Here is a 12,327-nt window from a genome sequence, read left to right on the forward strand (position 1 = left end):
CTCTGCCCTGCTGAGGTCACCTCTGGAATGCTGTGTCCAGCCCTGGGCCCCTCAGCTCAGGAAGGGCCTCAGGGAGCTGCTTGAAGGAGTCCAGCACAGAGCCAGGAAAATGAAGGCAGTGGAACATCCTCCTTAGGAGGAGAAGCCTGAGGGAGCTGAGGGCCCTGCAGCTTGCAGAGGAGGAGCCTGAGAGGTGACCTCAGTGCTGGTGATAAAGCTGTGCAGGGTGAGTGCCAAGGGGCTGGAGCCTGGCTCTGCTGGGTGATGCCCAGTGCCAGCACAAGGAAGCTGAGGCAGGGGAAGTTCCATGGAAACAGGAGGAAGAATTATTTCCCTGTGAGGGTGCCAGAGCCCTGGAGCAGGCTGCCCAGGGGGGTGGTGGGGTCTCCCACGCTGGAGATACTCAAACCCCACCTGGCTGTGCTCCTGTGTGACCTGCTGCAGGTGATCCTGCTCTGGCAGGGGGTGTGTGGGGGGGGTTGGACTGGATGATCTCTCTGGGTCCCTTCCAGCCCCTCCCTAACATTCTGTGCTCTCCCCAAGGCTCCTGGTCCTCCCAGCTGCTCCAGCCCCCCAGGTATTCCCTGGGGGAGCTGATCAACGTCGAGGCCTCGGTGGGCGCCACCCAGCAGCTCCCCCTGAGGGTCTTTGTAGCCGAGTGCGTGGCCAGCCCCAGCGCGGCAGAGCGGCTCAGCTACGAGGTCATCACCGGCGATGGGTGAGCCCCAGGGCAGGGGCTGGGGGGAGGCTGCTGCCCCCAGGGGCTGCTCTGGCCCCTTGCTGGCGCTCTGAGGGGCGGCAGTGCCCGGCTCACCCTGCTTCCCACCCTGCTAGGTGCCTGCTGGATGGGCAGCTGGGGCGCTCCCGCTTCCTCCCCCGGCATGGGAACAGCTCCCTCCGCTTCCAGCTGGACACCTTCCTCTTCCCCAACGCCTCTGGAAGCCAGGTCTGTGCCAACAGGGGCGGGGGGGGGACCTCCACCCATCAGTGCAGGTGGTTGCCCCCCAGCTTGGTTGCCCTTCTCTGGCCCTGCTCCAGCTCCTCGATGTCCTTCTGGGAGTGAGAGGCACAAAACTGCCCCCAGGATCCCAGCTGTGGCCTCAGCAGTGCCCAGCCCAGGGGACAATCCCTGCCCTGCTCCTGCTGGCCACACTCTTGCTGCTCCAGGCCAGGCTGCTGGTGGCCTCCTTGGCCAGCTGGGCACCCCCTGGCTCATCCCCAGCTGCTGTCACCAATCCCCCCCCGGTCCTTTCCCACCAGGCAGTTTCTGCCCCCAGCCTGGAGCCTTCCTGGGGTGGTTGTGAGCCAAGTGCAGGACCCAGCTCTTGGCCTTGGTGAACCTCCTCCCACTGACCTCTGTCTCCACAGATCTACCTCCACTGCCACCTGAAGGCTGTGGCACCAGGTGCTGGTGGCACCTTGGGCAAAGCCTGTTCCTACGACCCTGTGAGAGGTGCTTGGCTGTCCCCGGATGGAGCCAGCTGCTCCTGCTGCGGCTCTGCAGCTGGCTGCGGGGGGCGGCGGCGGCGGGCGGCCGCCTCCGGAGGTAAGGAGCTGCTCGGAGGGCTCTGGGCACCCTCCTGGCTGACCTCTGTGCCTGATCAGCTTCTCCTTGCAGGTCTCCTGGGAGAAGCCACCGTCCTCCTTGGTCCCCTGGAGCTCGTCCCAGCTCTGCCCAGCTCCTCCCCAGGGACCCCCCCGGCGCTGGAGGCCAGCTGGATGCCCTCTCCTGGCCCCTCGGTCCCGGCGGTGCGGGGCGGGACGAGGGACTCCCGTGAGTGTCACCTTCCCCGGGGGGCTGCGGGGGGCGCTGGGCTGGCCCTGCTGGCCCCTCTCACCCCCACTGCCTCTCCCCACAGGGCCAGCCGCCCCTGGCACCATGCTGGCCATGGTGGCCATGTGCTGCACCCTGCTCGCCGTGAGCCTGGCCGCTTGCTACTGCTCCGTGCGCCGCCGCCGAGCTGGGGACCCCGAGGCAGCCCTGGGGGAGCCCCAGGCCGTGGCCATGGCCCCCACTGCACCCAGCGAAGACCACAGCCCCCCCAGGACCTGCCCTGCTCCTGTGGTGTGACCCTTCCCCGCTGTGACCCTTCTGGTTTGCTCAATAAACCCAGGGCAGAAACGGCTGTGCCGGGAGGGTGGTGCTGAGCACCTTGGGTGCCTCTGAGGAGGTGCTGGGCTGGCATCCCAAGGGAGCCAGCTGGCTTGGAGGACAGAGCAATGATCCCTGCCCCCGAGGGCTTGGGTGGAAAGCTTCCATCTCCAACGTGGGGACAGCAGCACGGTGACCCAGTGCCACTCCGTGCCAGCCTGCAGCCTTGCACCCGCGGCTGTAGAGCCCCTGCGGGGGGCACAGCGGCTGGGGGCACAGCGGCTGGGGGCACCTTCCCAGGGTGGCTAACGGGTGCCAAGGAGCCCGGGGGATGCTGCCAGGGTGCTGCCCAAGCTCCACATCCTGTCTCTGTGTGGGGCCAGGCTGGTGTCCAGCCCCCACACCCGGGCTCTGTCCAGCCCCACACGCAGGCTCTGTGGGTTCAGGGCTCTCTCCCAGCCCCACCGCCTGCCTCTGGAGGCTCAGGACAGTGCCCACCCTCACCCCCAGGCTCTGCGGGTCCAGAGCTCTGTCCAGCTGCACAACCTGGCTCTGTCCAGCCCCACATCCGGGCTCTGTGGGTCTGGGGCTCTGTCCAGCTGCACATCTTGGCTTCCTTCAGCCCCCATCCAGGCTCTATGGGTCGAGGGCTCTGTCCAGCCCTGGGTGCAGGCTCTGTGGGCTCAGGGCTCTGTCCAGCCCCACATGCAGGCTCTGTCCAGCCCCGGGTGCAGGCTCTGTGGGGCCAGGGCTCTGTCCAGCTGCACAACCTGGCTCTCTCCAGCCCCACAGCCAGGCTCTGTGGGGCCAGGGCTCTGTCCAGCTGCACAACCTGGCTCCCTTCAGCCCCACAGCCAGGCTCTGTGGGTCCGAGGCTCTGTCCAGCTGCACAACCGGGCTCTGTCCAGCCCCACATGCAGGCTGCAGCTCAGGGCTCTGTCCAGCTGCACAACCTGGCTCTCTCCAGCCCCACAGCCAGGCTCTATGGGGCCAGGGCTCTGTCCAGCCCCACATGCAGGCTCTACGGGTCCAGGTCTCTGTCCAGCCCCACACCCGGGCTCTGTGGGTCTGGGGTTCTGTCCAGTTGCACATTCTGGCTCCCTTCAGCCCCACAGCCAGGCTCTGTGGGTTCAGGACTCCCTTCAGCCCCCCATCCTGGCTCCCTTCAGCCCCACAGCCAGGCTGTGTGGGTCCAGGGCGCTGCTCTCAGCTCCCCCAGCTCTGCAGGGAGCAGCTGGCTGCTGCCTAATGGCCCTTGATGGATTTTTTTCTTCCAGGAACTGGCTGCAGGCAGCTCTCTGCTGGGCTGCTTTTATTTATTATTATTATTATTTTATGTCCTCTTCTTTCCCTTTTCTTTTTCTTCCTGTTTCTCCCTTTCTGAGCTCCTCTAAACAGAGCTTGGGCCTGGGGGGTGCAGGGACAGCTCTCAGCCAGGAAGGGTTAGGGGGGTGGGGGAGGGACACAAAGGACTTGAGGCCCTTTGGGGGCTGGTTTTTTCCCTGCCACTCTGCTTTCTTCACCTCCCTAGATGCTACTGGAGTCCCTCAAGCACAGCCCTGGGTGGCACAGGGGTCCCTGAGCATATTCCTAGGGGCCAGGGGCAGTTCCCAGCCACCTCTCTGGGCGGCACTGGGGCCCTTGAGCGCATCTCTGGGTGGCAGAAGGCTCCCAGTCACACTTTTGGGTGACACTTGGGTCCCCAAGCCCATCCTTGGGTGCCAGAGGTGTCCCTGAGTCCAGCCCTGGGGGTCCCCAGTCCCATTCCTATGTGACAGGAGGGTCCCTGAGCGCATCTCTAGGTGGCACAAGGCTCCCAGTCACACTTTTGGGTCCCCAAGCCCATCCTTGGGTGGCAAAGGTATCCCTGAGCACAGCCCTGGGTGACAATGGGGGGGTCCCCAGTCCCATTCCTACATGACACAGGGGTCCCTGAGCACACCCAAGGGTGACAGGGGGGTCCCTGAGCACATCTCTGGGTGGCACAAGGCTCCCAGTCACACTTGTGGGTGGCAGAGGTCTCCCTGAGTACAGCCCTAGGGGTCCCCAGTCCCATTCCTATGTGACACTGGCGTCACCCTTGGGTGACAGAGAGGTCCTTGGTCCCCTCCCTGGGGGTGGGGGGTTGGTCCCCAAGCCCACCCCTGTGATGGGTGTGTGGGGTCTCAGCATCTTTAGCCTGTGGGCTGTGGAGCAGGGGAGGGGGTGGGGTGTTCACCCGTGGGTCCTGAGGTATTCAGCCACAGCTAATCGGGGGGGGGGGTGGGGTGGGGTGGTAGTTTTCACCCGTGGGTCCTCGCTGCGGGGGGGGGGGGGGGGGGGGGGTGTTACCCGTGGATGATGAGGGGGGATTCACGCGTGGCCTGGGCGGTGCCCCCGGGGATGCTGCAGCCTCTGACATCAGCCACGTTCCACCAATGGGGAGCCGCCGAGGTGGGGTGGGGCGTGGGGGGGGGGGTTACTGTTGACCCCGGAGGGGACCGGAGCTGGCTCCGGGACCGGAGGTGTGTGTGTGGGGGGGTCCCAGTGACCCCCCCACTGCTCCCATGCAGGGGATGGGGAGCCTGCGACTGGGCAGCCGGGCGGTGATGTACACGGCTGAGACCCTGCCCAAGGGCAAGAACCGAGTGATGGGGGTGAGTCTGGGGGGGGAGGGGAGGAGAGGGGCTGGGACCCCTGCCAAAGCCTTCCCTGCCCCGCTCCCGGGGGGTTCTGCCCCGCTCCTGGGGGGTTTCACCCCTCAAATCCATCCCCCTGGGGGGATGCTGTGGGCTCAGAGGGGCTCCAGGTCTGAGGCACCCCCAGCCCTGGCAGGGGAAATTGGCTCCGTTCTCAGCCTGCCGCATTCCCGGGGGATTCCTCCCCATTCCCGCGGGGTTCTGTCCCGTTCCTGTTGTTTCCCCGTCCCCCCCATTCCCGAGGGGTTTGCCTCATTCCCGTGTCTGTTTTTTATCCTCATTCCCGTGTCCCACTCCCCCTTTTCCCTTTCCAGGGCTATTTCCCCCCCCATTCCCGGCTTGTTTTTCCCCTCCCATTCCCCCCACCCCTCATTTCAGTCCTACTCCCAGGGCTTTCTTTCCCCATTCCCGGGGGTTCTGTCCCGTTCCTGTTGTTTCCCCACCCCCCTCATTCCCCAGGGGTTTGCCTCATTCCCAGGGTCTCTTGCCCCATTTCCATGTCTGTTTTTTATCCCCATTCCGGTGTCCCACTCCCCCCTTCCCCTTTCCAGGGCTTCAGCCCTATTCCCAAGGCTATTTTCCCCCCATTCCCAGGCGGTTCTGCCTCATTCCCGGGTTGTTTTTGCCTTCCCATTCCCGATTCCCCCCACACCTCATTTCCAGGGCTTCAGCCCTATTCCCAGGGCTTTTTTTCTCCCCATTCCCAGGGGGTTCTGTCCCATTCCCATGGCTTGGTTTGGTCTTGGCTTTCCCCTCTCTCATTTCCAGGGTTTCATCCCCATTCCCAGGGCTTTCTTTCCCCATTCCCAGGGGTTTCTGTCCCATTCCCATGGCTTGGTTTGGTCTTGGCTTTCCCCCTCCCCCTTATTTCCAGGGCTTCAGCCCTATTCCCAGGGCTTCATTGTCCCATTCCCCCCACACCTCATTCCCAGTGGGTTTTGCTCCCTTCCTGTTGGTTTTCCTTATCCCTGTGGGGCTTTGCCTCCTTCCTGGAGGCTCCTCCCCGTTGCATCGACCCCCCCGGTCCTGGAGGAGCTCAGGGACCGGGGGTTCCCCCAACCCTGGGTGGGGGTAGAGGGGCTAGGGAAGGGGGTAGGTGGAGGCTGGGGGGGTGTGAGTGGTCCCCATTGTCACCCTGTCCCACGGCACAGACCATCCAGATCATGACTGGCTTCATGCACATCGGCTTTGGGATCGTCCTGACCACGCTGACCAACGTCTACACCTCCGTCTTCGTCATCGGAGAGATTCCCTTCCTGGGCGGCGTCTCCGTGAGTGCTGGGGGCACTGCCAGGGCTGCCCACCAGGGGGGAGGTGCCCACCAGGGAGGGAGGGAGGGCAACCAAGGAGGAGATGGCCATTTGGGAGGAGGGAGGGCAAGCAGGGAGGAGATGCCCACGAGGGAAGGAGGGAGGGCAAGCAGGGAGGAGATGCCCACCAGGGAAGGAGGGAGGGCAAGCAGGGAGGAGATGCCCACTGGGGAGGAGGGAGGGCAGCCAGGGGGGAGATGCCCACCAGGGAAGGAGGGAGGGCAGCCAGGGGGGAGATGCCCACCAGGGAAGGAGGGAGGGCAGCCAGGGGGGAGATGCCCACCAGGGAAAGAGGGAGGGCAGCCAGGGGGGAGATGCCCACTAGGGAGGAGGGAGGGCAGCCAGGGGGGAGATGCCCACCAGGGAAGGATTGCCCACCCAGAAGGATGCCCACTAAGGAGGTCTACTGGGAAGGAGATACACACTGGGGAGGGGTCCTCTCAGGAGGGATGCCCACCCAGAAGGAGGCCTACTAAGGAGGGAAGGAGATGCCCACAGGGAAGGGGATGGCAAGGAGGGAAGGATTGCTCACCCAGAAGGATGCCCCTGGGAGGGGGTGCCTACCTAGGATGCCAACTGGGCAGGGGGCTGCCTGCTGGAGGCAGATGCTCAGGGGGCAGGATGCCCACCCAGCAGGATGCTAAGTGGGCAGGGGGCTGCCTGCTGGAGGCAGATGCCCAGGGGGCAGGATGTCCACCCAGCAGGATGCTAAGTGGGCAGGGGACTGCCTGCTGGAGGCAGATGCCCAGGGGGCAGGATGCCCACCCAGCAGGATGCCCCCCAGCGTCCCTGGGAGCAGCAGGTTCTGGTCCAGCAGCCCTCGAAACTCAAGGACTAAGCACATGGCAGCCCTGGGAGGGGTGGGGCTGTGCCCATGGGCATCTGGGGGTGGGTTTGGGTGGCTCAGGGTGAGCTTGGCAGGGGCTGACTGTCCTCCTCCTCCTCCTCTCTTGGCACAGTTCATCATCTCAGGCTGCCTCTCCATCGGGGCAGAGAAGAGCCCCACGGAGTGTGCGGTGAGTGGCCCCTGGGCATCCCACCAGTGCCCCCCCTGCCCTGTGGGGGGTGGTGGTGGGACCACCTTGATGCCAGGTGAATGCCAGCAGGACAAAGCCACGTTCAGAAGCCTCTCTGGAAGGTTATTCCTTGCAGCAAGCAAGGTGGAGGAGCTAACCCTCACCCCGAAAGCAGCTTGAGCTGTCACCCACTGCCTGTCCCTAGCGGGGGGGGAAGTCCTTGTGGGCTTTGGGGGGGGCTGATTGTGTTCCCCCCCAACCCATTCTCTGTGCCCACAGGTGAAGGGCAGCCAGACCATGAATGTCATCAGTGCCATCTTTGCCCTGCTGGGCATCGTGGCCTTCATCGTGGACCTCAACCTGAACGGCCTCTACCGCTCCAACTTCAACTACTACAGTTACCTCGTCCTGGTAAGAGGGGGCACGGCCACGGCCCCCCCGAGCCACCACCCAGCCCCTCGAGGGGGGGCCCCAACCTTCTGGCAATGGCTGGTCCTTCCTCCATGCTCCCAGCCCACCCTGGAAAGGGTTAAACCTTCTGGGAACCTCTCCTGGTCCTTTCTCTCCCCTTCTACCCTACCCTGGAAGGGACTAAACCTTCTGGGAACCTATCCTGGTCCTTTCTCTGCCCTTCTACTCTACCCTGGAAGGGACTAAACCTTCAGGGAACCTCTCCTGGTCCTTTCTCTGCCCTTCTACTCTACCCTGGAAGGGACTAAACCTTCAGGGAACCTCTCCTGGTCCTTTCTCTGCCCTTCTACTCTACCCTGGAAGGGACTAAACCTTCAGGGAACCTCTCCTGGTCCTTTCTCTCCCCTTCTACCCCACCCTGGAAGGGGCTAAACCTGCTGGCAACCTCCCCTGGTCCTTTCTCCATCCTTTCATCCCACCTTGTACATGTGCTGGGGGAGGTCAGGGGAGGCTTGGCAGGTTCAGCCCTGGCACTGTTAGGCGCCCCCACAGCTGGTGGCACCCCGAGCACGGTGCCAGCTGCCAGGGCAGTGCTGTGTGCCTGACCTGGTTTAGGCTGGTACCTCTGGAGATGACTCATGGCCTGGCATGGCCTGGCATGGCCTGGCATGGCCTGGCTGCCTCTATAAGCCATGAAAGCAGCAAGGTGAAGGGGGGTGAGAGGAGATGGAGGAGAGGCAGGGTGATGAGAGGGAGGTGGAGGAGAGGCAGGGTGATGAGAGGGAGGTGGAGGAGAGGCAGGGTGATGAGAGGGAGGTGGAGGAGAGGCAGGGTGATGAGAGGGAGGTGGAAGAGAGGAAGGGTGATGAGAGGGAGGCGGAGGAGAGGCAGGGGGGCGAGAGGGAGGCGGAGGAGAGGCAGGGTGATGAGAGGGAGGTGGAGGAGAGGCAGGGTGATGAGAGGGAGGTGGAGGAGAGGCAGGGTGATGAGAGGGAGGTGGAGGAGAGGCAGGGTGATGAGAGGGAGGCGGAGGAGAGGCAGGGTGATGAGAGGGAGGTGGAGGAGAGGCAGGGTGATGAGAGGGAGGTGGAGGAGAGGCAGGGTGATGAGAGGGAGGTGGAGGAGAGGCAGGGTGATGAGAGGGAGGTGGAGGAGAGGCAGGGTGATGAGAGGGAGGTGGAGGAGAGGCAGGGTGATGAGAGGGAGGTGGAGGAGAGGCAGGGTGATGAGAGGGAGGTGGAGGAGAGGCAGGGTGATGAGAGGGAGGCGGAGGAGAGGCAGGGGGGCGAGAGGGAGGCGGAGGAGAGGCAGGGTGATGAGAGGGAGGTGGAGGAGAGGCAGGGTGATGAGAGGGAGGCGGAGGAGAGGCAGGGTGATGAGAGGGAGGCGGAGGAGAGGCAGGGGGGCGAGAGGGAGGCGGAGGAGAGGCAGGGCGATGAGAGGGAGGTGGAGGAGAGGCAGGGTGATGAGAGGGAGGTGGAGGAGAGGCAGGGTGATGAGAGGGAGGTGGAGGAGAGGCAGGGGGGCGAGAGGGAGGTGGAGGAGAGGCAGGGGGGCGAGAGGGAGGCGGAGGAGGGGAGCTCCAAAATAACGGGGTGGGCTTCACTCTGGGGGGAAGAGGAGGTGGGGGGTGGGAGCTGGGCGCGGGTTCCCCTCTGCTGGGGGCTGCTGACGGGGTCTTGTGCCCCCTGGAGCTGGCAGGGAACGGCATCTCCATCGTGCTGCTCATCTTCACCATCCTGGAGTTCTGCATCGCCGTGGCCACCGCCAACTTCTGGTGCAGGGCCACTCGCCTCAGCTCCAACGAGGTAGGGCAGGCAGTGGGGAGGGGGGGGGATCTGAGCACCAGCTGGTGCCCACCCTCAGCACTGCCCCCTCTCCCCCCTCCTCCTCCTCCAGGCCATGCTGATCGTCCCCAGTGCCACCCAAGCGGACCTGGCGGTGCCCATGGCCGACCTGCCCCAGCCCCCCAGCTACACCGAGGTGATCTACGACCCCAAGGAGCAGCCCACTTAGGAGGGGAGCTGGGCACTGGGGGGGGGCTCCCGGGAGCGGCCCCCCCAACCCTGCCTGCATGACAGACCTTCTCCCACCGCCACCAGTGCTTCCCTCCCACCCTGGGACAGCCTGTGCCCCCCCTGCCCGGGCAGCGCCCTGCCGCCGGCTGCTCCTCCAGCCGCGGGTGGGCATGGGGGGGGGGGAGGGCCCTGAAGGAGACCCCCATGGTGGGGTGGGGGGTGTGGGTGCTGGCTGACCACCCCCCAAATCCTTGTTCCCCTCGCCCCCAGCCCAGAAGCAGCAGCTTTGGGGGTTCTTTGCAGCTGGCCACCCACGGAGCCTGGCGAGGTGCTGGCCCCCAGCGCCTTGGTGTGGGTCCTGCATCCTCAAAGTGGTGTCCCCCCAGCCCCTCCAGCTGGCTCCTTGCACCTACAGCATCATCTTCCTCCCACTGTGCTGCAGGCTGGGACGTGCTGGTATCCCCCCTAGAAGCCAGTGAGTCCCCCCCCCCCCCCATTTTCCTCCTTCCCTGCCCCTCTGCCCCTGTGCTAGGTCTCAAAGCTTGCTGGCTGCTTTGGAGAAGAGGCTCCGAGCTGGGGGAGGGGGGCGGAATTCCGGAGCTCCGCGGGGGTGGTCCTGCCTGCACACCTCCGGCTGGCCGCGGGGGTTCGCTCCTCTTGGGGCTGAGGACCTCCCTGAGGGCTGCTGGCCGTGGAGGGAGCCCCCGAGGGGGAGCCGTGGAGGTCGCTGGAGCATCTACCTCGGCTCCTACCCTGCCGGCTTGGTTTGAGCTGGGAAATAAATGCTCTGCCCAGGCCCTTGGCTCCTCATTTCGGGGAGGGGGGAGCCATCACACAGCTGCCAACCCACCCCCTAGACCTGCTGCCCATCAGGCAAGGGCTTCCTCCTGCCCACTGTCAGGTGTCCCCTGCACTGCTCAGCCTTGTCTGGGCACGCTGGAGATGGCAGGATGCCCCCTCCCAGCCTGGAGAAGAGGAGGCTCAGGGGAGACCTTCTTGCTCTCTACAACTCCCTGAAGGGAGGTTGCAGCCAGGTGGGGGCTGGGCTCTTCTCCCAGGCAGGCAACCAGCACCAGAACAAGAGGCCACAGTCTCAAGCTGTGCCAGGGGAGCTTTAAGCTGGAGGTGAGGAGAAAGTTCTTCCCAGCAAGAGAGATTGGCCATGGGAATGTGCTGCCCAGGGAGGTGGTGGAGTCCCCATCCCTGGAGGTGTTCAAGAGGGGATTGGATGTGGCACTTGGTGCCATGGTTCAGTCATGAGGTGTTGGGTGACAGCTTGGACTTGGTGATCCTTGAGGTCTCTTCCAACCTTGGTGATGCTGTGAGTCTGTAAATCTCCCCCTTGGATATGCACAGAGAGTGGTGACAAGGCTGGCAGCAGCACCCCCAGCTTCTCCCACCCACCAGGGAGCTGCCCTGGGGCTGGGGCTGCTGCTCAGGGTGACATGGGGACAGCAGTGGCATGTGGCTTGTGATGGCAACAGAGCTGAGTGGCCCTTCTTGAACCTCCCTCCTGCTGCTGTCCCTCGAAGCTGGCTCCTGCTGGGGGAGCAGAGACTGAGCCCAAAGGGCTTTGGGCCCATTTGTGATCACCAGAGAGGCCTGGTGATGGCTCCTGAGGAGCTTGGCACCGATTTGCATTGAGCATCCTCCAGCAGATGGGATGCTTGAGGACCCCAGGAGGAGTGAGGCTGGGGGAGAGTACCCAGCAGGGGGATGCTGGTGGAGGTAGGAGCAGCCCAAGCTCCTGGAGAGGTTGGGATGGAAGTGCTGCAGCAGAGCCTGGTGTGGAGCACAGGGAACAGGAGCCAGGTGGGGGGCAGTCACTTCTCCCAAGGAATAAGTGACAGCACAAGAGGAGACAGCCTCAAGTTGCCCCAGGGGATGTTTAGGTTGCAGAGGAGCCAGGGGGTGCCCAGCTGGCCAAGGAGGCCACCAGCAGCCTGGCCTGGAGCAGCAAGAGTGTGGCCAGCAGGAGCAGGGCAGGGATTGTCCCCTGGGCTGGGCACTGGGGAGGTCAGAGCTGGAATCCAGGGATCAGTTTTGGGCTCCTCACTCCCAGAAGGGCATTGAGGAGCTGGAGCAGGGCCAGAGCAGGGCAACCAAGCTGGGGAAGGGTCTGGAGAACAGGGCTGTGGAGGAGCAGCTGAGGGAGCTGGGGGTGTTGAGCCTGGAGCAAAGGAGGCTGAGGGGAGAGCTGCTGGCTCTCTGCAGCTCCCTGCAAGGAGGCTGCAGCCAGGTGGGGGTTGGGCTCTTGTGCCAAGGAACAAGTGCCAGGACCAGGGATCAGCCTCAAGTTGCCCCAGGGGAGGTTTAGGTTGAACATGAGGAACAATTTGTTGCCCCTGAGGGTTCTCAAGGTGCGGAAGGAGCAGCCCCAGGGCGGCGGCGGAGTCCCCATCCCCCCCGGAGGGCTTTCCAAGCCCTGCAGCCGTGGTGCTGAGGGCTGTGGCTTGGTGGTGCCCTGGGCAGTGCTGGGTGAAGGCTTGGACTCCGTGACCTTGGAGGTGTTTCCCAGCGCCGCTGCTGCGGTGCCTGGAAGCCGTCCCCGGGGCCGGGGGGCGGCCGGAGCGCGCACAGCCCCCGCCCTGCCCGGCCGGCGCTGCGCCGCTGGAGCCTCATGGATTATTCACTCCCTGCCGGTTATTTCTGGGCCTGCCTCTGAAAAAATCATGAGCCTGGTGGGTAGAGAAAAGCCCCAGGGAGCAGGAAGAGGGCTGAGCAACCTCTCTCTCTCTCTCTGCTCACCCCGAGTTCATGACCCGTTGTGGCTCCGGTTCCGAGCAAAACTGGGAAGCGTTT

The 12,327-nt window shown here is 64.5% G+C and overlaps 1 protein-coding gene across 2 annotated transcripts; it reads left to right on the forward strand.

Annotated features, from left to right (window-relative positions):
- The first annotated feature begins 4,554 nt into the window (after positions 1-4,554).
- LOC128898347 (membrane-spanning 4-domains subfamily A member 15-like) lies at positions 4,555-9,669 on the forward strand. Of its 2 annotated transcripts, none has more exons than XM_054171862.1 (6): positions 4,555-4,728; positions 5,922-6,041; positions 7,040-7,096; positions 7,376-7,507; positions 9,202-9,315; positions 9,407-9,669. In XM_054171862.1, exons 1-6 carry the CDS (start codon positions 4,639-4,641, stop codon positions 9,521-9,523), a joined length of 630 nt encoding a protein of 209 aa, XP_054027837.1. In that variant the 5' UTR covers positions 4,555-4,638; the 3' UTR covers positions 9,524-9,669. The 2 variants fall into 2 exon arrangements, with proteins under 2 accessions (XP_054027837.1, XP_054027838.1); XM_054171863.1 differs by having other exon boundaries at positions 9,209-9,315; positions 9,407-9,525.
- The last annotated feature ends 2,658 nt before the right edge of the window (positions 9,670-12,327 follow it).

The sequence above is a fragment of the Dryobates pubescens genome, chromosome 22 (genome assembly GCF_014839835.1).
Source record: "Dryobates pubescens isolate bDryPub1 chromosome 22, bDryPub1.pri, whole genome shotgun sequence".
In the NCBI taxonomy this organism is placed as follows: Eukaryota; Metazoa; Chordata; class Aves; order Piciformes; family Picidae; genus Dryobates; species Dryobates pubescens.